Raw genomic sequence first — 25,127 nt, forward strand, 5'->3', positions numbered from 1 at the left:
TAATGGATAGAGTAATGCAAGTATTTATACTGCTACTTTTGTGACTGATTATACAGACAGAAATAGATAGATAGATAGATAGATAGATAGATAGATAGATAGATAGATAGATATTGTTTACGTGCAACTAATCTCTTCTTTACAATAGATGGAATTTACACCTGAAAAACGAGACAAATCTCCCCCAAAAAGGAAAAGACATCGCTCTACACGCTCCACTTTAGAGTCAGGAGATTTTTTTGAGGTTACAACTGCAGGTATGTGCAACGTCATTCGGTCACTAATTTCCTTAACAAATGCAAGAAGCATCAAACTGCTCTCTCACTGATACTGACACCAGCAACAGGTCACAGGAAGTTTAAAGGAAGTGATCCACAAACGTATGTTGTCTATGAGAGGTGTGGAACAAGTATAGTGAACTTAAAATTGTTGCTGACATGTGTTGTTGCTCTTCACCGAGCTGATTGGAGTGTTCAGAATCATATTGTCCAGCCATCATATTTGGCCGGGGGGTGTATTTTTGAACTGCCGACCAATGACCACACCTAGTTTTTGTCAACTCACGTGAATAACATATTGACAACAATCTATATAGATCATTTAATGAAGTGGAATGAAATGGCAAATCATTGTCAAGTTAAGATGTTTTTATGAATTTGTCAGCATTTCTCCTTGCAGATGCAGGTAGAGAGATCAGCATGCTGCTATCACAATTTGCTGAGGTGTTACGGTAGGCCATAATCTAACAAGTTAATCTGACTTCCTTCTGTTGTCCACTAATAAACAATAAATATTCATTATGCTTGCTTATGAGCTCTTCATCTGAAAACTGCTGACTGTGAAACATTTAATAAGTGAAGGAAAAAACATAAATATTCTGGTGAGGTGCTGGTTCGTATTTAGTAATAAAGTCAAGGAGAAGAAAGCTGCACAGTAATAACTCAAATTCAATCTTTCTATTTGAAATTCTGTGCTGTAGATAAAGGTCTCAGCACTTCTTGTCGAGGACAGAATGCTGTGGTGAATAAAGTGGAAGTCTAATTCTAACAACTTTGGTGAATTTTTTTTAGATGATTTGTTATTGTGATCACACTGCTTAGTAACATGGGGTCATGTGAATATGGGTGGTAACTCATAGTTTACAAAAGCACCAGCTCACCTGTTTGGTTTGCACCGAGAGGTTGAGTGGGTTGCCACACGTTTTGTTGGCCGCCTTTCGTTGCTTGCTGGGATTATTTTGTTTATAATTTTTGCATGTTAAAAAAATTAATCTATCTTTGCTGTTACCCCCACCATTTTAATTGATTAAGTACTTGGTTTTTTTAACTATTACATTTTCAGTGTAACTCAAACTTATGCCACTGTTTCTGCTTGTTTTTTCTTTTCCAGCAAGAGTGCTGCAGCAGATACTGCACAGATGAAAAAGCTGCAGGGTATTTTGACCGAAGCTCGAAACCTGGAGTCCTATCTGAAAGAGAAGAAGAATCATCTGAGGCACACTCTAGCTCAGATCTCTGATAACCTGCAGGGTTAATCACCGCCTGTTAGCTACATGTTACAAGTCTATTTAACTGAGGAATAGTTTTCTTTTGTGTATAGTTGTGTCCCTTACATGTGCCCTCTGCAGTTCAAATGTTGTATTTATGTCTTATTGAAAACGCTCAAATACACATTCAGTGCTTCATACAGTCTAGCATTACTTTAATAACAAACTAATATACATGTCTTCTGTTTATTGAGTCATGAGTTAAAATAGAAACTCATTTTGAATTGAAATATATTTATTCTCTCTAATCTCAACACAAATGATCTCAATGTCACTATTTATTTATTCTTCACATTAAACTTACTTGTTGTGATGCATAGTATAATGCCATTCTTTTTTATAGAGTACTAAAGTTCAGTATTCACAGTGTGTTTATGACTGTTAATAAAGACGAATGCCTACATTTTTTTGATATGTTGTCATCATTGATAGCGTGATTGAGAGATAGCCCTCTCCACCAAATGCACATTCACCAAATAGAAAAGGAAAAAGGGAACAATGAAAGAACAGAGGCACAAAGTCTCTATTGACATGAGCACTTACTAATTATGGACACTGTGTTCATGTGCAATAGTTGGCCAGCAGAGTGTGCAAGTGAGCCAAAGACCTTGTTGATAGCCTCAAATCGAAATCAACAACTAATTCTAGAGTAAGTGCTTATTTTGGAAAACTTTGATTAAATATTAATTTCTATCATCAAGAAGGAAAGAATGGTTACAAGGATCAGACAAATGCAGAAAAGTTGTTAAAGTGGATATTATTATTGAGGGATTCAACAGACTTATGTTTTAGGAAATGTAAATTGTATTTAAGCCATTCATAGTCCATTCATTACTCCTACATGTGGGCCTTGACCTGACGTGTGTGCTTCCTTATCAGTTTTTTATTCTTACCAAATGAAATGAAAAGAGTCTGGTCATTTTGACCTCATCTTAAACTGTATATTTGCTTGAATTGAAATACCAAGACATATTCCAAGCGTTTAAAGTTATAACGTTTTTTATTACTTTTATTATACATTTTCATTTTATATACACAACTTTTTCAATAATCCCAACGTCTTGCACAATGAAACTCGTACAGATGGTCCAGGATACTGTGGCGTGTCAGGTCTTCAATCAGCCTAATAGGGCACATGTCACTCCACTGCTCATCGATCTCCAATGGATACCCATGGCTGCCAATGTCACTAATGCTTGTCTAAGCTTGTCTAATGAGCAGCATTTTGAAGTTAGTGCTTGAAATACGGTTTTACCGTTCTGAAGCATTACTGCTGTCCCTCTTTTGGAAGTCGCTCTGGATGAGAGCATCAGCCAAAACGGTAAATGTGAAAGTAATGTGACATGAATAGAACAGCTTCAGATAATTGCTGTAATAGTTTTTCATTATACACAAGGAAACTGCACCCATACATCTGTAAATTTGCATGTACTAAGATATAAACAAAGAGTCAAAGGAGAATATTTACATTCTATACAATCAATTGCCATCAATTCCATTCATGTGAGGTTGGAAGAGTATTTAGCCTTTATTTCCTCCCCACATGTCTATGCTGTGGCATTGAATGTTCCATGGAAACCATAGGGAATGTTGACGGGCACCTCAGCTCGGCCCAGCTCCTCAAATGTCCTGGCGTCCAAAACCAGGAGGAATGTGCTATTTTCCTACAAGACAAAGGCAAAAGATCGGTTAAGATTTAATTCAGTTTAAGATTTCCAGAAATCAGCTGTGTGCATTTAAAATGATTTTTCTACTTGACATATTTAAGTACCAGTTTGGGCTTCTGTAAATCGAGAGATACACTGCTTGTAAACATACATATGGTACACTCTCCTTGGTTCTGCCATTGTATATCCCTATCCCACCTCAGATAACTCAGATAGGAACTCAGATTCCATGATTGTACTGAGTCATCATTAAGATGGGAGGAAACAAGGGAGCTTAGTCTAGACCCCTTTATATATCCATGATCCAAAATCTTTCACTCAACCTGACTGACCTTGTTCGGGGTGATGACAACAGACAAGACGACACCATCATCCTCCTCCGTGGCGTCAGGGGAGGGTACGAAGATCGGCTCAGATGGATAAAGACCAGGTTGTTCCCACACCTGTCAGAAAATCATGACTCATCAGTCTTGCAGTTTGGGTGTTAGCACATTTTACTTTTCTTTTACAGGCTTGGAATTTTGAGCCGTCTTATTGATTATTTATCTCCCTTTTATTTTGGTATATTTTATTTGCTGACTTACTACAGTGTAACTCTAACTGTATCATATAGTCCGCATACAGGTAAGAGTATATGCATCACGGCAAGTCTCTTACAGTTGGTAACATCTGAGGGACTCACCTTCATGTGTTTTCCATTGAGGTCCATCTTGATCAGGGAGTCTCCCACGAGGTGTCTGAAGCCGCAGCCGTAGAAGTAGCGGTAGGGATGGGTGTTGTACTTGCCGTAGTTGATCTGTGGGAACTCCATCCCACCATATTGTTCAAGATCGTCCCCGTGGAGGTCCTCGTGGGTACAGAACACCTGCATCAAGAAGTAAAGCAGTGTGGGTACGAGAGCACTAATTTTCAAATTACAGTTGTCAAGATTTTAGGCTTGGCTGGTTCACTGGTTACTGTGGTTGTATTATAAATATAACAAATATTATATGTGCAGTTTGCAGTATTACTACAGCATTTTGTGCATACATAGTGCTGACCATGTTTTCAAATAGTTTGAATATTTGAAACTGTTGAAAGCTTTATGCAGCATACTTGTAGCATATGTGCAAGGCCATAAGGTCGTAAACCTGTAGGTTTATGAGACTGCATATCCTTTGTATAAGTGATACCATTTGATCAACCAACCATCTTAAGCTACTGATTGTTCCTTTGTGTTATCAGTAGGTGTTGGCATCTCTCCCTTTTTTACAACACATCCATCAAAGACACGCTTGACATAGAAATGATAAACTGTGTGTTGATAAGTGTAGATCCTGTAGCCTACCTTTTTCTTGTCAGTTCTTATAGCAGTGGCTGGAGTGTTGGGCCGGTTCAAGTTCTGGTGATAGGGTGTATCATGGTTGACGTTGAGAGGCAGGACGAAACGCCACGGGAACGATCTACCTAAGGTGTTATACACCTGGTGAGGAGATAAGAATCTTTTCAGCAAACCAACTAACAGACCAAAAACTAACCATGAGCACAACACGGAAGCATTGAAGGTACAGTTGGTTGACTGTGGCCTTTTTACCTCATCGAGAGCTTCTCCAGACTTTCGTAGATTCTGGATGTTGTAATTAGAGATGGCCTGTCCGTCATCTGAAGCACACATATCGACGATCAAGAAGCCGTCCTCCTCATATGCGTTGATCTGATGGAAGGTTGACAGCGGCTTGGCCAGATACTTGATGGAGCTCACCTGGAAGAGACAGGTGAAAGCAACCCACTTTTGGTTGATGTACATTACAACAGACTGCATTTTAGAGGGGTGGGTTAGAGACTCACCTTCCCTGTCTTCTTGTCAATCAAGTGGAAAACTGTGTTGAGGGATGGGTCCCAGGAAAAGCCATCACTGATGCTCTTTCCTCTCAGCTTGCCTGTTACAATTGTCATCAGGTTCATCTTGATGGGCTGCTCGATGAACACCACGTAGTTCTCAGACATTGCTGTGATGGATGAAAAAGATTGATATTAGTCTCAACTATTCACAAGGCTGAATGCATGATTCAGAATCAACAGACCAACCCACTGTTGAGAAAATACCTTTCCCTGATACCAGGGCTCTCTCTCTCTATATATCTGTCTCAAAATGGAATCCGAGCTGCACAGTACTCACTGGGATCGTTTAAGAACGCAATTGATTAGTAGATCGAGTAATAAACAATTAAGTTAAGTAAACATTAGTCAATTATCCCCCCCAAAATAAGGAAAATTGGCAGTTTCTCATTGTCCTGCCTATAAATGTGATGATTTTCCTCTTTTCATTTTCATACATCATATAAACTGAGTATCTTTGGGTTTTGGAATTGAAGAAAATAAATCTGCAGATTCATCAATAATGAAACCAATTGCTAGTTGCAGTACCAAGATCATTCTTAGCTAGGCTAGCCAGGGATTGCTGTGACATTAGAAACTGAGCTGACAACCTGTGACTGAATGTTGGATATCTGAAACTCTGAATTTAATCACATTAAACAGGCAGATTTGTAGAATACACAAATAGTGACTCTTGCTCCTTTAAATGAATGGTCAGTCAAAGCTCAAGTAATGAAGACTCTGGTTTTACTCACCGAAGCTGTGGTAGTAGGAGGGATTACTCTTGTCATCAGGGGTAATGCTGCACAACACTGTGGCTCTCTCCAGGGTTTCATCTTCTGTTTCTTTAGTTGGAGGCACCCGGATGATGTTGTAGAGTCCTCCTGTCAACACAGATAAGATATGAAGTTTCTTTCTAAAGGTCTCCAGAGACACGGTAGTATCGTTCTGTCCCCTCGTCTCTCACTGCACAGGTTCCCATAATGCCAGGTGAACACACTGAGTGATGTTTCCTCAAAATACCTTTAGAGGAGTAGGAATTCCCCATGTTGTATGTTGTCCCATCGGGCTCAGTGTGGGGGTGGGCTGTCGCTCCATTCACAGCAATGAATTTGCTCCAGTCCACCTAACAGGAACACATACATGAATGTTAAGATACATCTAATTTAATTTAGATAAGATACTTATATGATATAATGAGTGACAGTAGCCTGCAACCCTGCTATTAACTTTTAAGTTATATTGTCATTGCCTCTGGAAATCATTCATACACAGTCGCGTGGTACAAGTGCGTTAACCTCGGTGTTACCTTTTTGGTTGTGTGTAGTGTCTCAGGATCCACCCTGTGCATGATATTGGTTTCCGTGCTGACATAATAATCTCCTTTGTAGGTCACAAAGCTCACATTGGCATTATCTGATGCCTCTGCAGAAGAGGAGCAAGGGGTCACGGTTAATAACACAGCACAACCTCAACAACAACTCACTGTACAATCATGTATTTCACGTGACTCTATCTATGTGGGAGTAAAATCTCTTCACAGTCTTATTGCATCTAATTGCATCAAAATATTGGTGTTCATGCATCTCAGTGTGAAACTCACTTGGTAACTCAAATCTTGACAGGAAGCGTTGGAAGAAGTTCTTGCAGGGGTCCGGCGTGGTGACCGTCCCAAACTCAGACACCACAATGCGATTGCACTCCTTGTTGGCTTGGTAACTGTCACTGGACAGGAAGCGGCTTCTGTAGGTCACCTGACCGTGAGATATTTTGAACTGGTGCAGTAGAGCCATACCATCAAACCAGTGGTTGAACCTGAGGAGAAGGGAGGGAACAGGAGAAATGAGGCAGCTGTGTGCGGTAGTGGCTGCACTGGATGACAAGTCTAGTGTAATGGAAAACTCCACTGATCAATGTCTTACTACTGTGGAGAATCTGATGCCAGACAGCAGACGTGTCCTGTCTGCTCTCTGTTTTGTTTCCTGTTTATCACATTGTATAAAAATCTTCCTTTTAAACTTCTCCTGGTTGCACTCTGAGCCATGTTGCTGAATGTGTAACCCTCTGCAGAGCTAATAACTCATTATTTTCAAGGCTCTAAATTTCCACGACACAAGGCAATTATATTTATATCTCCCAACATCTCAAATGAGAACTTCTATTCTCACATCCCCCAAATGTATGCATTTGGACTCACTTCTGGTTTCCGATCTCGAATTTCCCAGGCCCATTTCTCAAGAAGCTCCCATTGATCCATTCTGGGATTTTGCCGATGATGTCGGTGTTGATGGGATCAGGGGTTTCCTCAACCGAGCTCACGATCTTCTCAATGCACGGCAGCCCCTGCACGTCTGTGAAGTGGTTGATTTGCTGCCGAGACTTGGATTTCTTGAGCGCTACAGGAGAACATTTTAAGTGCAAACCACAGTCACATTTTCGTCATATACAGCAACGGCACTCTTATCAAATATTTGGTATTAAATTAAGTTGTAAAAGCTGCTGGTACAACCAAATCCTTACCTGGGCTGCTCTTCTGATGATGTGTGATGGAGGTCATGGCTGTAGCTTTCCTGTAGCTGTAGCGCTGCTGTTTCTCCCACACTGGCACTACTGCTTTATATTGCTCTACTTTCTGTCACACCCCCTGTAAACGGCTAGATAAAGCAGACAGTGATTTCATGCTTATGTAAGGGCTTAAAAAATAGTACTTTGCATTCACCAGATAATACAAGTGGTACAGTAACTCATTGAGCGATAATCACCTCATTGAACCGTGAAGTAGAAAAACCACCGCGGCAGTATTTATAGTTCATTTCAAGTAGTTCGTCTGTCCTCATAGTTATCTCCTTGTCATGGTAAATAATGCAGTCAGATATGTGGATATGGGGAAGGCAGATAAGCTAGGACAAGTTGCTTGGAGGGAATCGAACACACCATCTGCTTGTTTTACTTATGCACTTTCTATTTCTGGAATATTTCGTAATTTTTTTCTACTTTTAAATATATATCTTGTCGTGTATTCATTAGACTAAAACATGTTGGTATGTGTGCTTAAAAGATAATGACAGGCTTACATATATCTTGCCAAGATTCATATTCATTCATATGAATGCAAGTTGAATTTTTGGGAGAAAATGTATAAAAGCTAATATGACACACAAGCTTGGTGAAGGGGAGGGATATGGGCAAAAAAATAACTATTTGTTTCTTGGGGCAGAGCCAATCCGCATCTTACAAATGCTCCACTGTCGGATGGAGGATATACATTTTTATGGAATTCTCAGAGAATAATAATTTGATCAAGATTTTTTTTAAATCAAAATTTCAGTAACTGATATCTATGATTGTGTGAAATTTGGTCAGCCGGATTACTGAATGTAAGGTAACTTTTGGCCCAGGTTTTTTTTTTATTATTTGTGCCGTTACAAAAATCGCATAAGCTGATTTATATTATATTCTTTAATAAACAAATTAAGTAGGTCTGAAATATTTCAGAATAATTTTAAATTAGATATTTAATATGCATATCATGACCCATTTAAGTGGTTACAGGCTAGTTCATGTTCAAGAGTTTATCTTCATTACTTGTTAGGACAGACCATCTTACAGGCACAGCTCATTCTTGTTTAACCATATAGCTTTATCAGCTCTTACTTTGTCTTATCTATATCAACACCATGGAACATTATGGGCCTGGTCTCCCAAAGGTTTGCGCGTGTAGGAACGTGTCCTTACTTGATGTCTCTAGTTGTGACTCACAAGAAGGTTAGATCAATTTATATTTCCATAGTCATATGGTCATTCCAGAGGGTTAACACACTTTTTCATGCAACTGAATAGATGAAACAGATGACATCAGATTTTGTAGCAGGACAGACGCTTGGATTTGAGGCAAGTCTGTGCTTGGCCATGTTTGACTCTGTTTTTAGTTGTTGTTCATATGAAATGTTGCTGTTTATCTGGGATAAAGAACACTGCTGGAACACATGTGGTGACACTGCTCGAGGTGATGGACCTTATAGCATCACTGCTTGCTCTTCATGAAAGGACCTACGGCACATTTTCCACTAGGCACAGACAGAATAGCCTTGTTTACATTTGTTTTCTAAGGTTAACATTAACTTCTAAAATAGAATTGTCCCGAGCTATTTTGAGTTGCATGCACACACACATCGTACAGATCCAAATTACAGCAGACTGGGTTTTTTAGGTTATCTTTTAAACTCACCACCATTCTGCAATAACACTCCCTCTACTGTTCTTTGTGTATGTCAAATCGTGAGTTGGCATGGCATTAATTCTTGGTGTGAAACCAATGCTTCAAATAGATAGAATATGCCAGGCAACCAACATGTGCACAAAACTACAACGTTATTAGCGAGTTTATATCTTCCTTGAGTCAAACTTTGTCCAAAGGTATCAAATCCACCTGTCAGCACTTTTAAACTTACTAAATGTTGTAATTTTTGCTAAATCTATAGAAAAATAACAAACAAAGTGGTGAGGTTCAAGGTATAAATGTGTTTTTCCATTTTGAAGGGATATTTGGGATTGTTTCTGTTCCTGGCCAAAAATAGGCAGCTGCAAAATCACAAAATGTTGTTTTTACACCCTTTTGCCAGTTTAGACCCTTCTATCTGTTCTCAGTCTTTATTGTGAACTAATATGAGAATTTATCTTAGCATAGTTCTCATACCAATCATCTCATCTTAGACTCTGCCAGAAACCAGTTAATCGTTTCCCCCAAAATATCAAGCTATCCCTTACATGCACCAGTTTCTATGTCGTCTCAAGTTCACAAACTAAAAGTTCTCTTTCTAAATTTCAATCAATCAAATTGTATTGATATAGGTTATATTCACAAATCACAATTCGTCTCATGTGGCTCAACAATCTATACAGTGATGATACATAAATTCTATACATAATCAGTACATAGCATTGCATCAGTCTCCTTTCCTAATCACTTCGAAATGAAATTTTAGAGTAAGAAAAACCTCAGGGTAAATTCCCAACTCCTGGACCTAGTTTCAGGTAATTTCCCTTGAAAATAAAAACTGAATGTATTTCATTTTTACTCAAGTTGCTTCTGTGTGGCACATCAAGGAAATTCCCATAAAAACAACTCATGCCCTGCAGAAACCCCACCACTGATTATGGATTGGACACAATTAGAGAAGCATAATTGGGACATTTGCAGGATTTTCAGTGTTGAGGCTGTGGCTGATCAGTCCTGGACCTTCACCTCCATAATCTTGTGAATGCTTCTGATTGTATGATAACATTTGCAACAGTCTTTTAGTATTAAAGCACATTTGTTTCTAGCCTTTTCAGTACAGTCAAGCATTGACGTTTTTTTTGTTGGTCATCTCTGCAAAGGATTAGAAAGAAAGAAGAGGAGTTTAAACCCTAACTCCCTAAACCTACATATGCGATATTTACAAAGTATCTATTCTATGAAATATTTGGTACATTATGAGCTCAAAATACAAACGATGCAACAAGAATCAAAGAGTTTCTTGTCTTGAGCAGAAAAAAACTGCTGCTAAGTAGAACAGAAAGCTGGCATCATAGCAACAATCAGCTAATTACTGGTGAATGATAAACCAGGATCCATATTGCAGCACAACATTGTCGTAAAAAGGTATAGTATCTCATCTGTAAACGTGTAATAGTTACTTTGGTCCACTGGGCAAAATGAAGTTATTTCAAAATTCAAATGGTGAGATGCCTACGTTTTTATCTGCCCATTGTTTTGCATTGGCCTGGGCCAACGTCACGTGACTCTCAAATTCCCGTCTGCAAAAAGGAAAACATGGATGACATTCCTGGTATTTTCAGAAAAATGTTATAACCTAGATATAAATATAAATAAAATTTTATAACCTAGTTTGGGCATTAAAATATTACATGCAGCTAAATTGTTCAACCATTTAAGCCCAAGAAAATGTTTTAATGACTATAATAAAATAAAAAATGTGATTAATAATGTTTGACTCTATACCATGTTTATTTACTTTTGTTCCAAGTGTTAGATGAGAAGATGGATAACGGTGTAATGTTTGAACATTACACACATGTTTTATTGTATGTTTTATTTAAACATACATGTTTGAATATACACTCAGTAAATCTCAGTTTTTATCACACTATGTTATTCTATTTATTTTGTATCTATTAATCTACACACAAACAGAAATATTACAACGTTATGCGCATTATATCATGAACTTATTCTGGACATCCCAGTTTTTTTTCCCTTCAATATGGCAGCCAATACTCTGCCATAGAAATTAAATTTAAAAATGATAGTTTGTTGTTTAAATGGGGTCAAAAAATTCCTCTGCAAGTAACAGCTATGTACCTTTCATTCATCTTGCAATGGCTTTGTGACAAAGGTTCAATATGGTCATTTTGTTTCTCTCCAGTTACTTATAAACTTTATTGGTTTATGGCTATGTGGTTTCTTTCAAAGGCGATTATCTCCAATACAGTCATTTCTATTTCTGATTAAACCCATTGATAATAAAGCTAAAATTTCTAAAGAGTCTTATAAATGAAATAAGTTGTAGGTAAATGCTATACGTTAAACGAATCCCACTTTTGCTTGCACCTCCATACAGTTGCAATCAGAAATATTCAACCCCCCAAAGATTTTAAGGATTTATCAATTAAAGTTGACAGATTCTTGCTCTTTGAGCAAGATTCTGCTTCGGATGACTTCTTTATGAGTTGAGTGATACAGAAAATCAACACGGAAAATGCATGATGTATTATTTGTGTGTAGCAGTATATTTTGTTAAGATAGCCATGTCACAATTATTCAACCCCTATATAATATTTTTGTTTTTAAAGCTGTCTGACAGTTTTTTTTGTCCTAAAGTTGAGTTGAAACATTATTAAGCCTTTGGGAACTCTATACTGATCGTTCATTTGCTTCAGCTGTGATGCATATATAAATCCCACCCATGAAGGTATTCAAGGTGAGTTGCAATCATGGGAAAGACAAAGGAGCTCCACAAAAGCTGAGAGAGGAGATTATTTCATCACACCTGAAAGGCCTTGGGTAGAAGAAGATTTCCCCCAAAAGTTATATTCCAAGAGACACAATTGGGAACATTATAAGGAAGTTTAAAACTGATGGAGCAGCTTCAAACCTGCCTGACCATGGAAGAAAGTCCAACATTTCATCAAGGACCCTCAGCAACTTAGTCAGAACAACTCAGATAAACCCCTGTGTGACTGCAAGACAGCTACAGGATGACCTGATGAAGGCTGGTACAAGTGCGTAAGTGGCAACTATAAGACATGCACTGAATAAAAAAGGACTTCATGGCCGGCTTCAAGACACACTCAGCTCTTGACCACAAGGAACATCAAAAGTTGACTAGAATATGCAGGAGGAATTTGGATAAGACTACTGAGTTTTGGGTGACAGTTCTATGGACTGATGAAACCAAACTGGAACTGTTTGGACGTATGGACCAGCGGTATGTCTGGCGTGTGAAAGGCCAGCCTTATGACCAGAAGAATACCATCCCCACAGTCCAGCATGGAGGTTGGTCAAAGATGATGTTGGGCTGTTTTTCTGCGGCAGGAACTAGCAATCTTTATTGTGTACATGGCATCATGGATTCCCAGAAATACCAGGCCGTTTTAAAGAGGAATGTGAAGCCTTCTGTTGACAAATTAAACCTTGGTGATCATTGGACTTTCCAGCAAGACAATGATCCAAAGCAAAACCTACAAGTCCACCAAAGCTTGGTTGAGAAAAAGATCCTGGAACGTCCTGGAGTGGCATTCACAGTCACCAGATTCAAATTTGATTGAAAATCTTGGGGGATTTAAAGAAGGCAGTTGCAGCATGGAAGCCATCAAACATCACTGATCTAGAGGCTTTTGCACTTGAAAAATGGGCAAAGATTCCAATCGAGAGGTGTAAGAAGCTTGTCCGCACTTACCAAAAACATTTTTTAGAAGTTATAAAAGCTAGAGGATGCGCCACAAAGTACTGAAGCTGGGGGGTTGAACAATACTGAACATGCACATGTGTTGAAAGAGTTACATTTTTCATTTGAACTTCAAAGTTAAGTCAAATTCTGTTGTCAAAATAACTAAAATACGCATCAATAAATATCTTTTGTTGTTTGATGAGGTTTTTTTGTCATTTATTGTCATTATCTGTCATCCACATCACTATAATGTCTATTGAGGTGAGGGGGTTGAATATTTCTGATTGCAACTGTATGTACTGCACAGACAGATATGAGAGTCATCTCATGTGTTGAACTTTTGGTGAGAAATAGTTTTAAAAATAGAAAAAGTCGGAAATCCCACTATCAGTTTTATCATCAGCTTAAAGTGCTTTTGATAAATCATGAAGCAGTGCTTCATGGACAGCTGATTCATCCTCATGGCTATTTTGTTGTTGCCACAGACAAGGAAAGCAGAAACTAGAGGGAAAGGCCCGGCCACTCTTGCTGCAGTGCTTTGGAAAACCCAACATAGAAGCTCTATGGTGGAAAAAATGCTGGAGGCAAAGTCCTTAACAAAACATCTGTTCACAGGGAATTTAGGTTCACTGGGCTCCAACTTTGGAACCCATGATTGGAAATTCTTGAGGGACTACACCACAAACAGACCTGAAAGGGTTAACCAGTATATTCTAAACATGTTTTATCTTCAACCTGCTCAAACTTTTGAATTCAGAGTTGGATTAGGTGTTGTGCCACTATGTGTGACCGCCATGAAGTTTAGGTAATCCAGTGCTACAGGCATCCATTCACCACAAGGGTACAATGGCTCGATGACACACTGTCGCTCGTGTTTGTGAGCAGCCTGATGGTGAGTTGGGGGTGTCAAGGGCTGGTGCTGTGAGAAAAACATTTGAGGTCTACCTTCTTGTTTAAAAAGTAAGTGTTGATGCTGTGGTGAGGCATAAGAAGGTCAATACCAATATTTGTGTTATGGCTTTATCATGTGATCAGAAATCTGACCCTATAAACAGCTGCTGAACATATACACTCTGTTGACAGCACAGCACTTTTATATTTATTACATATACAAATATATACCTTTGTTATTCCATATGAATGTCGATTATTATGAAACAATACCTATATAGGTGAAACCAAAATCCACCTTAGTTCATGCTGTTGTTTTCATGTACATATCTGTTTGTATGTGCATTTCTTTTGGGGAGTTTTATTTTGCTAAGTCAGATTTTCCTTCTTGTGACGTCATTTCCTGTCGATTTCTCTCGGTTCCCGCCTTGCTGCTGAGGAGAGGTAAGGACAGGCTGCTCGTTCCAATAGTTCAAGCGTGGTCAAAACGAACTGAGGTGAAAAGAGGCTCACACACATATTACTTTGTAGAGGTCACCGAACTGCTCATTGTTTACACAATGTGTGTTGGTCTCTATTATATCGTTTACTGCACTTGTTCTAACATGCTAGGTAGCTTTCTGAAGCTATAGGCTAGCCGAGCACACATGGTTTTTCATGCAGTTCATTTTACCGATAAAGATGTGTATGGAGACCTGGTCATGTGACACCTTGTGTTTCACACAGGTATGTGAGCTCCCCTCATGTTAGTTTGTCATGTAAATTGGATATATGTTAATAATTTAGATTTTTACACTTCTTTTCTAACAATATATTTTATACACACCGTATCTTTAAAATCATCTTTGCGTTTCAACATAAATCCATAAAACCTTTCGGCTAGGGAGTTGGAAAATAGATGTAAAGGGATATTCTGAAGACTGCGATGTTGCTGCACTGGAAACCTAGTGTTTTACACAGAAAATAAAACAAGAGAGCAGATGCACTGGTTTATTCACCGCAAGTCACAACGCAGCGTTTGTAGTGGCAGCCAGACACGCTACATATACTATTTTTAAATTTATTATATTGTATGCTTTACCTGCATATAAATATGTACATTTATTTTATATCTCCATACATTTGCACAAATACAAAATACATTATCTTGCTTCCTTGTCCAAACACTTTTCTCTACCCATATTATTCGCAATTAGCAAACAAAATTGTTCAGGAATCACTCAAGGACCATGGATAGGAATATGAGCCCAGTCAAAGACAAATGTGCTGTCTGATCCGTAGCTTCATCAAAAATTACTAAAAACCCACAGTTAGCACGTTAAACATTTAACCCATCAAAAGCCAGGACTGCCTGCAGTCCCAATTGGTCCCAGTAAAGCCCCAAGCTGCAATGTAGATGTAAAACTGCCTGACAAATCGAGCATGACAGGAATATTTCACAAATGTTCCAACAAGGACATTTAGCACAGGGGCAGAGGCTCTTGGCTGCTCCTGATCCCACCCGTCTGTACAACAGAGCCGTATTCTGTCCCCATCCACCAGAGGGAGCCTCATCATGCAGGTCAAGAGAGCAGGTTGGAGCCCGAAAGGGTTCGAAATATGACACGATTAAAATCACACGGTTTATTAATAATTTCATAAAAATGCTCAGCCCCAGATCCTCCTGTTCTCAGCTGGGGTGTATTAAAATAAAACCAGCCCCTGAATCACTTCCCCTGCTGTGGTTTGAAAATATGTAACCCTCAGGTGATCATCACTGTGAACCAGCTGCCGGTGGGTCTCTGAGGTTTGTTCACGAATTCAAACAACAACGTAACTGTCTGACTTTAGTCAAACGAGATAGAAAAACCATAAAGCCAATCAGTGAAAATTCAAGAGGTTGTATACAGTATGGTGAACTCATGCTGACAGATTACACTGTTATCACAGGGTTACAGGTGTGTTTTTCTTTTCGGACATTTTGGTTGTAAAATGCCTCCTTTCCACAGAGTTATCTCTCAATTTAGATCAAGGATATTGTCATCAAGAGTAGTTGTTTTATCTTTTGGTTTTCTGAACAAAAACACAGAGGTGTATGTTATAGATCTCATGGTGCGCAGGGACACAGAAGCATCTATGACGCAACCGGGGGTCATTGGTTCTTTAAGCATCAGACAGCAGTGCCCACTATCCATGACCACACCGCAGGGCGCTGATTCACTGAAGGCCAGACCTCGCTGAAACCCTGTGGCTTCATGAAGCAACACTTGATGAAAAGCAACTTCCTCTGTCAGTACCTGCATAAACTATATATGACCCCTTGACTTTTCGTTGACAGTCCTTATGGGGCTTCTTATCTCACACTGCTGAAGTCAGACAGAGGTAAACCCCTTTTAGACAAGGCGTTATAATATGTCATTGATAAGATAGTCTTCACCCTGAACTCAAGAGCTGATATTACTTCCACTGGTGCAACGTCATCATCTCTTAATGCAAACACTGGGAGTTTGATTAGCATACTAACATGAAGACATATATTTTTCCTTATTTTCGTGTTTGTGCCAGTGTGAAGGTGTAAAAGATGTACCGGTGGTTTCATTAAAAAGTGCTCTGTCCTCAGAAGAATCTCAAAACATCCTGCTAGGAAGTTTGATCTTTCTCTGTCTCCTTCACCTTCAAATAAAAACATCGGTGCACACGTCGTCTGCCCTAACTTCATTCAGTTATTTTCTGAGGCTCAGGGTCACAGCCTCCTCAGCTCTTGCAGGGAAACGGTCACAGATAGAACGGGAGCCGTGCTACTCATGGATGTTTGCATCAGGCCTCACTACCCATGAGATGAGGTAATGTGCTCCATGTGAAACCCCAAAGCATTCCAATGCTCTAGTCTTAAAGGGGACATATTATGCCCATTTCACCACATTTGATATGGTTCCTTGGGGTCTTAATGAAATGTCTGTAACATTTTTTGGTAAAAATACCACAAGGATAATTTAAAACAGCACCTTTTTACTCTGTCTAAAACAGACCTCCTCAGATCGACCTGTTTTGAGGGCCCCGCCCCCCTCTCAGCCCGCCCCCATCTTACCCCACCCCCTTTCACCCCTCTCATCCCTCCCCCCTCTCATGGAGGTGTAGGACATAACGTTTTTACCTCCATTAATTAGCCTGTGTGTTTGAATGTGTTCTCACTACAGAATGCATTCAACATCTAAAGGGGAGATTATGGGCCTTTATGTCCAAGAGGAATAGAGCAGTAAGTTTTTTTTTTTTTATGCACGAGATATCAGTCATTTCTGCAATACAAATATGACTGAGGAATAAAATACATAAATTACTCTTCCCTCTGTATTACTTTGCTAACTGCTCATCTTACACGTGTCAATTGTTAACATGTTACATATCAAACATTAAAAGCACACAACTGTTTCTATAAACTTTTATTGTCAGAAAGATTGCTAGAAAGAATGCCACAGAGCTTTTTAAAAATAGTTATTAAATGTACTGGCTAGGACAGAGGTAATAAATACAAAAAATACCAAGTATAATGAAAACATTGATTACAAAAATACAATTTGTGCCATCAGTAGCCATACTGTAAACAAAGGAACACTTTATATTTGTGTGTCACCTTTATTCTCTAAATACAATGTGAACTTTGCTCAGCTGTTACAGGGATTTGGCGTACAGAAGCTTTGTGAGCTGGTGTTGAGGCCACCTGGGCCGGAGAATCAGGGTGGTCCTGCCCTCCTGCTCAGTGCTCCAGATAACCAGAGTGTTCCCTGATGCTCAGGGAAGTTATACAGGGTTCAGACCGGCCCTTGATTGAAACTCGACACATAGCTGGCTATAACTTCCTGCTTGTCAGGTTTCTCATACTTAGCAGAGAGGTCCTCAGGTTTTGAGATCTTCAGCACCTCATTCACATATGGGGCCGGGTCCTGAAAAACCTCGTGAAAGATGAGGTCCAACAGGTTATCCACGTAATCTGTAATACAAATTGAGGGGAAAAGTTGGACATTTTGCACTTTTTGTATTTATCATTTTCTTTTTATAATTATTTTATTCTATTTATCGTGAAGACGATAAATAAATGGTCTTTAAATCGTGAAGACCATTTAAAGACAGCAGTTAATCGATATGTTATTTATGTTTCACATACTGTTTGTACATTGTTTGGCTTTTAAATAGCCTGTGAGAATCACGGAAGGTTGCATCTGCTTTCACCGGCTTTGCTGTGGACTCGCCCCTTCTTATATATTACATCTGTCCCCTGCCGACACAGGACAAACCTCAAACAGCTCCAGGAGGCAGTTTTCATAGACAATATATGTGGGTGTCTTATGAACAGGGTTGGAAGATTCCATTCTATTAGAACGACAAAGATTTCACCAAAAGGCTGCAACAGCTAAAAAAGTGTAGGATGGTAATCCATCTGATTATTGAAATGTTTAGATTAAATATTGAGTCACTCACGTCACATCTGCTGACTCAGTCAAGACTGTGATTGAGTCATCAGGATCATAGGTAGCATCCTGTGGCTCTCCGAAGTCCATACTTGAACAACTTGGGTTGTCCTGTCCCTCCTCCAAGCGAGGTCTCTTACAGCTGAGGTCCCAACACCGACATCAGTGCAGCACAGTTTTCTGTGTGCCTATGATTAAACAGACACAGTATCCATGGAGTCACAACAATTGAGATGCTGTTACAACTTTAACACGGAGACACAATCAATGACATGAAGAAGTAACTGAGGGTAAACCAACCTGTACTTTTGTAGTGAGGTCGCAGTGTTTTCATAGAAAGCTGCGTTCCATGTGTGCGCATCTTTGGTGGGTCCGTCTGGCATGCTACGTGATGTAGCCTAGCACCGTGAACAGATGTGCTTGCCTGAACACCAAAAGCAGCAATGTTATTCATGTTTGTACTACTGTCATGCATACAAGGATACAAGGGCACATTTCCCCAACTAGGGCTGGTAATGAATAATCGTTCTAGTCCCGCACATTATGACAACAACATACTCCGGTATCTTGAACGAGCGGCCGTAGCAGCAGCTGTAGCTGGAAGTTAGGTTCGTGAGTGTTGTGCTCTCCACGCTCTTTCCCTCCGTCCGCTCGCGTGTCCTCCCTGGTGTACTGTGCCGCCGATTTTTTCCCACGGCAGCACTGGGCTGGAAGTTAGCTACAGCGCCAGTAGCAACCTTAGCAGCTACTGACGGCCGGCGGCCGCGGCAGCTACTGGCGGCCGGCGCAGCTACGGACGGCCGGCGCCCCGTAGCAGCTGCTTACGGCCGGCTGCCATAGCTAACTTCCAGCTACAGCAGCTACTAGGCACACACCAGCGGAGGGGGGGAAAGCGCGTGGAGAGCACAACACTCATGAACCTGCCGTGCGAACACCGTTCACCGTGGACTCCGACGCCGTCTTCTCGCTAAGACTCGCCAGCCGTCCTCGATTAATTGTTCAATAACGTTATTAGCAGTCGAACATGAAAACTCCTGTAAAGTCTCTCCCTATCCCCCACCACTACATACTAGCCCCCCACCCCCTCACACACGGCACAACATGCTAACGGCACTAGCCTCCACACAAAATGTCTAAAAGAAGCAAATACCATAATTATTTAAAAAAAATACTTACATTTCCCTCGTCTTCAGTATTGCGATGGAAAGATGGCACTGACCCCTCTTTCAATAACAACCTTTTAGAGAATCCAGCGTTATATTGGCCCAGGTTGATAAAACAGTCCGATTCAAAGTGGTGGCAGGAACGTTGCCATCATATATGAACTCAATCCATCTCAATCTTGTGTCTTCTGAAGCTGGAGTCACATGAAGACATTTGTGCTGATTTGTGCAGCCGACCACTGAGCATCTCGGTTGTCGAAATTGATTCATGCTGCTGTTAGCTTATCCAAGTGTTTCCAAGGCCAAGGCTTGCAAGAATGAAATGGCGGACACCGGTGGACCGAGCTTCTATAAAGTGGGAGGGTCCATCTAGGGGTGGGTCGAGTGGTAGTGGGGGAGTGCATAGAGCTATGGGGGAATGTACTAAATGGGCATTTTTCGACTATGACGTCTATTTCGGGGGAAATTCCATTGGACGCACTTTAGCACATAGTTTCTGAAATAGAGGAACCACAACAAATCGCGGGAGTGATTTTTTTCCAGAGTTTTTGGGATGGTAGACATGCCAGATACCCAAACTAATGTGTAGAAGCACTACAAAAGTGGAATTTTCATAATATGTCCCCTTTAACACTGTGGAGTCTAACGTCTGACCGTTAATGCCACTTTCTCAACCAAATATCTTGTGTTCATCGTTTCCATTCCATAGACGTGAAGATATGAGGAGACAAACAGTTGATGTTAATTAAAGAACGCTGTGTTATTATAAAATAGTAGTTGTTGTCAGTAATGAGTAGCAACAAGCTGCTCTAAGTCCAGGCTGATTTGAGCGAATCCGAAGAAAAATGTTAAACATATTAACCAATACTTAGAGTTTTACTACATTACATACATGTCCATTAGCCTGATTGTTCAAAAATGTAGCCTGATGTAGTTTAACAGGAATTTGTCTTCTTTATTTGTTTTTTAAACTTTAGGGACTACAATGGGCAACTATAGAAACACAGAGAGGAACTTGAGCACTAAGAAAAATAATACAAATATACGCACACGTCTATTGTACTTAAGTATTTGTGCCATTACAATACAGGCATTTATTTGTTCTAGCTCAGGAGAATTAAAAAAAGTTAAAGGAAGGTGTGGAGCCCACTGTGTTATTTACTTCAGTGTATTTCAGCCCTCTGGTGGCGGACTGCAGCACTGTCAGAGCCAAAACTGAATTTATAGTTTCTTATAAATGCTTTTCTTTATTTTGTAGTTGTCTCCATTTCACTGTCTTTTCCCCTTTTTGTTCTGTTTTATATTTGCACAGCATATTGCAACTCTATTTTTTTATGATATATATATTAAAGTGCAGTATAAATAAAGTTATTTTTATTGAAACAGAATTAATAAGGGCAAAGGGGTGGATACTTAAAAATACACATGACATTCAAATTAACAATATGGAGTCATTAGTGAATCATTAATGCTGTGAAGGTCTCACTATCGCGGACGCTAGCTATCCAACCAGCTTAAAGCTCTCAATTAAACTCCACGGCTGAAATGTCAATTTTCGCGAACTTTTTTGAGTTGGTGAAACTGTCAAAGCAATACAGACTAACAGATTACAATGCGGCTCAAAGAGCTACTTCAATTGCATCACACGGCGGCTCTCAGAGTGTCTTACGGCGGCTCGTGTATATTAAATGACACGGCGCTACACGCTAGCTTAGCCGCTCGGGAGAAGTGCCGTTTAAAACATAAAACTGTGTGGCAAAATAACCCTCTGGTTGTAAGGACACAATTCGTAGACAACAATACTTACAGACGATGCGTTAGCCCGCAGAAGAATAACACAACTTGTGTAGAGCTGACGTCTATAAATAATCGCAGATAAACTAACTCTGAAATGCTTCCGGGCGAATCACACCTTGACCCCTGGCAATGTTATATCCCTGAACTGCCCCGATGGGGCGCTGTTGCATAGCTAAACAAAATAAACATTTGCCATTTTTTAATCACATGTCAAAAAACATTAGAGAAACATAAGAAGTGAGAGAATAGGCAGATGTAAAAAAAAAAAAAAGGACATGTTTTCCCTTGAGGGGAAATGAAGGAAGAGACAGTTTCACTTTCATTATACATGATGAGGAATCGTGGGTTCGTCTCCCACTCTCAGTACAAACCACACACACACACACACACACACACACACACACACACAAAGAGTCGCAGGAAACACTACCCCCAACGAGTGTCACAGGTCTCTCACATCTATTTTCATAGACCACGAGAAAGAATCATTAAATAGTATGTTTGCATTTCACAGACACGCCCACACACTGTATAACTTTGGTTTGAAGGCTCTTTGGCAGAAGTGTTGATTTGTCTCTCTATGTGAAGGTGAGTGTGAAGGTGAACGTGCAGAGGACTGACAGAAGCTCATCAGTTTGCATCTTTACAGGTAAGTTCCAGTTGTTTTGTCTACTCATCATTAACACAGCACTGCTGCATCAAATCCATGTTATTACACCAACGTCTCTCTTCACGTCGAAACTCTTCTGCTAGCTAATGCTGTCCAGTGTGTGAAGCCTCAGGAAGGACCTTGTTGCCTGTTTGATATTAAATGTGATCTGATGTTTTTACTGAACCCAAACATCCACAGTCAGAACTGCTGGACAAAATAAGTAGTGAACCATTATTGGATTTAAACTCATCAAACCTGCCTTAGCAGCCAAAACACAAAACAAGCTCTTATGGCTTAAGATAAGGGGCACTCAACGGAATTTTCGATCTCACTAAGTAGGTTACGTTTTCACGCCTGTCTTTGGTGGGGGTTGATTTGACGTTTGTAAACAAGATTACACAAACTGAATGGATTTCCACCAGACCTAGTGGAAGGATCCACAAATTGAGGTGTGGATGTGTGGGCAGATCCAAAATAGTTTTTTTTTTAATTCTTACATTTCAACCGTTTTCCCAGCGATGGGGAAAAACCTGTTTTCAAATGACTCAGCAGCAGTCACAGGTTTTATAAGCTCTGATCAGCAGCGATGGCAAAATGACACCAGGGGAAAACCTGAGAGGCAAGCTCTTTTGCAATGCTGCAGTTTATGTCTCTGACTGGCACTCTTGTTCTTCGCCCACTTGCTCAAATTTATTTGAACTTAAATCCTGAGCTAAAAGCAAAATGGACAAGTGAGGAAACCACAGAATATATGGCCCCTCTTGTCCATGTGGGGGCCAATAAGACTCTGCCAACTTTTCTGTGTAAAACCTATTTTTTCACTGGGACATTGTCCCAGACATGAATACTGACTCACAAGCTTTGGCTATGGTTCTAAATGTGCATATCTTTACTTATGTACTTTCTTATTGATCTATTGCAAACATCAGCTTTGTTCAAATCTCAATAAAACTGGATTGTAATTGTATCCAAAATTCCCTCATGAAATCTCCATCTCTTGATTGATGTCAAATAATAAACTGCTATAATGTTGTTGTCCTATAATAATCTTTCTTTCTTTTTTTATACTCTACTGACATCTAACTACATCTAAGGGAGGGTGTAGGTTGTAACATCTCAGAACCGTCTTCCACTACATCTCTACTCGGTCCATGTCTGAGCTCTGACTGCATCAAGTCTATCTGTAGTGACAATATATGACACACCCACCCTGAGAGAAAATTTACCTCAATTCCGGTTTGCACAACATGTTATTTCAAGAATTTAAAAAGTTTGCATCACTCGATACTAGCTGTGGATATGTTGTTTTTCACCAGGTCCATGATGGCTGCCAATGACTGCTCCCCTATTACATTTTATGGTACATGCAATGACGCCTTCTACTTTGATGGTAAAAGCGATTTCATACTTTTTATTCTTTTTCAGGTGGTGAATAAGATATTATTATTGCATTTATTTATAAAATATTGAATTCTTTGTTATATTTATTAAGACTTTCACCTTATTCCTGTTGTTTTTTAATGCTGTTATATAATATATTCCAAAATCTAATCAGCTGTTTACTTCTCTGTTTAAAGATGCTGAAGATGGTAAGATGCCTCACTCTCATAATTCCCCACTTAGCCTTCATTTGTAGTAGAAAATAAATGCGAGCTAGCACGTGTCTATGATGTCATGTTTTTTCTCTAAAAAAAACAGTTTTGGATGGAGACGGTTTCACAGATTCTGGTGAGAGCCACACATACAACCTCCGGTGCAAGGACAACAAAATCCTGCTTCTTAATGCTACAGACCAGTTTCAACTAGAGCACCTACGGACACAGGAGCATTGTCGACCCGGTAAAATGCAGCCACATGAGGCAAAACACTTTCACTTACACAAGCAACTGAAGATGTGTGATCAGCTCTGAGGCAGAAAACAGTCAGCAACGTATCCAGAGAGAAAAGGCGATTGCTAACATAATGGTATTAACCAAGACTCGAAAAAAGCTATTGCATATTGTGAGGCAACTGTTTGTCTGTGCACCCATGTGCTGCTCGGAAAGTCCAACTTCTCCAGTTTTGCACAATGTGTTAGAGTTAAGCCGTGACAAAGAGCATACAGTAGACCCTGTTATATATTATAGATAAGTAGCATGAAATTCCTACTTATTGCCACAAAAAATATTAGCACTATAATCTATTATTAATCTTGATCTATTTAACTACCACCCAATCAGGATTAGACCAAAACAGGCATGTGACACATGCAGCTAGGAGTCATATATTTGTACATGCTATACATCTTGTACTAATTTTCATGACTTACATGTGTTACAGTGTTAGCAGTGAAATAACTGTTGGTTACATTAGTATCTAGAATCTTTCTCAGTAGAGCCCTGGACCTCCGCAATGGCCCGACAGTCACCATAATTTAGAGCAGGCCAGGTACAGTTCTCAGCTCCACATTGGTGCTAGTTACATGTTTCATACATTGGCTGACATGTATTGAGCCTCATATAAACCCACTTGGTCTAGATTTTTATTTGGATCTATGTGAAATTACACACACTGCATCAATAACAACCCCAGGAATGGTTTTCATTCAGATTCACACAGAATTGTCATTGATAAAACACTTTGCCATTTTGAAGAAAGTGCAGTGAAAAAGTCCTGGATCCACCGCCTGACCTACACCACATCCCTCCACCAACTTTGACCGGAATCCACCTATCTTTGTGTAATCCTGCTAAGTGACACGCAGACGCAGACAAAAACATGAACTCCTAGTTAGTGGTAAAAATAATAGCTCAACAACCTGCACCTGCAGCTGTGGGCTGTGGTCGGAGAGCCGTGGTTTTAATGGCAGAAATTGGTTTCATGGTTTTAGCCTCCGTTTCAGAATCATTACTTCTAGTTTATGTTGATGCTGGAACAACGCTGTGCACGTTATCTAAGTTAGTGGTTAATTGGTAGCATTGTGTACCAGCCACTGGGGAACTACACTGAAACGTAGAGTTCAGAGTTTCTTATTAAAGTTAGCTGTAGTGCTTCAGCTCTTGTGAGTATATCATCCTGTAAGTTCGAGGGTGTTTGCCTTTCAAGTGTCTGACAGTAGTTGTTACATTTAAGTTGTGCCAGAGAAAGTCATCTGAGGATACTTCTTCTCGTCCTCGTC

The 25,127-nt window shown here is 39.8% G+C and overlaps 1 protein-coding gene across 1 annotated transcript; it reads right to left on the minus strand.

Annotated features, from left to right (window-relative positions):
- Window positions 1–3,093: 3,093 nt before the first annotated feature.
- On the minus strand, window positions 3,094–23,907 carry LOC128440785 (carotenoid-cleaving dioxygenase, mitochondrial). The gene is made up of 13 exons (XM_053423619.1): window positions 23,849–23,907; window positions 7,591–7,724; window positions 7,268–7,466; window positions 6,674–6,885; window positions 6,380–6,540; window positions 6,094–6,196; window positions 5,826–5,954; window positions 5,041–5,201; window positions 4,787–4,954; window positions 4,541–4,675; window positions 3,896–4,078; window positions 3,546–3,656; window positions 3,094–3,210 (listed from the first exon to the last, which is right to left on the minus strand). Exons 2-13 carry the CDS (start codon window positions 7,625–7,627, stop codon window positions 3,094–3,096), a joined length of 1,716 nt encoding a protein of 571 aa, XP_053279594.1. The 5' UTR covers window positions 7,628–7,724; window positions 23,849–23,907.
- Window positions 23,908–25,127: the final 1,220 nt, after the last annotated feature.

The sequence above is a fragment of the Pleuronectes platessa genome, chromosome 5 (genome assembly GCF_947347685.1).
Source record: "Pleuronectes platessa chromosome 5, fPlePla1.1, whole genome shotgun sequence".
In the NCBI taxonomy this organism is placed as follows: domain Eukaryota; kingdom Metazoa; phylum Chordata; class Actinopteri; order Pleuronectiformes; family Pleuronectidae; genus Pleuronectes; species Pleuronectes platessa.

What these genes read in the sequence shown, in the direction of transcription:
- LOC128440785 (XM_053423619.1), bottom strand. Translation starts at nt 7,627, where the DNA reads ATGACCTCCATCACACATCATCAGAAGAGCAGCCCAG. An exon ending in TTCGAGATCGGAAACCAGAA is followed by an intron (nt 6,886 to 7,267) that starts GTGAGTCCAAAT and finishes CCTTCTCCTCAG; the next exon opens with GTTCAACCACTGGTTTGATG. An exon ending in GAATTCCTACTCCTCTAAAG is followed by an intron (nt 5,955 to 6,093) that starts GTATTTTGAGGA and finishes CTGTGTTGACAG; the next exon opens with GAGGACTCTACAACATCATC.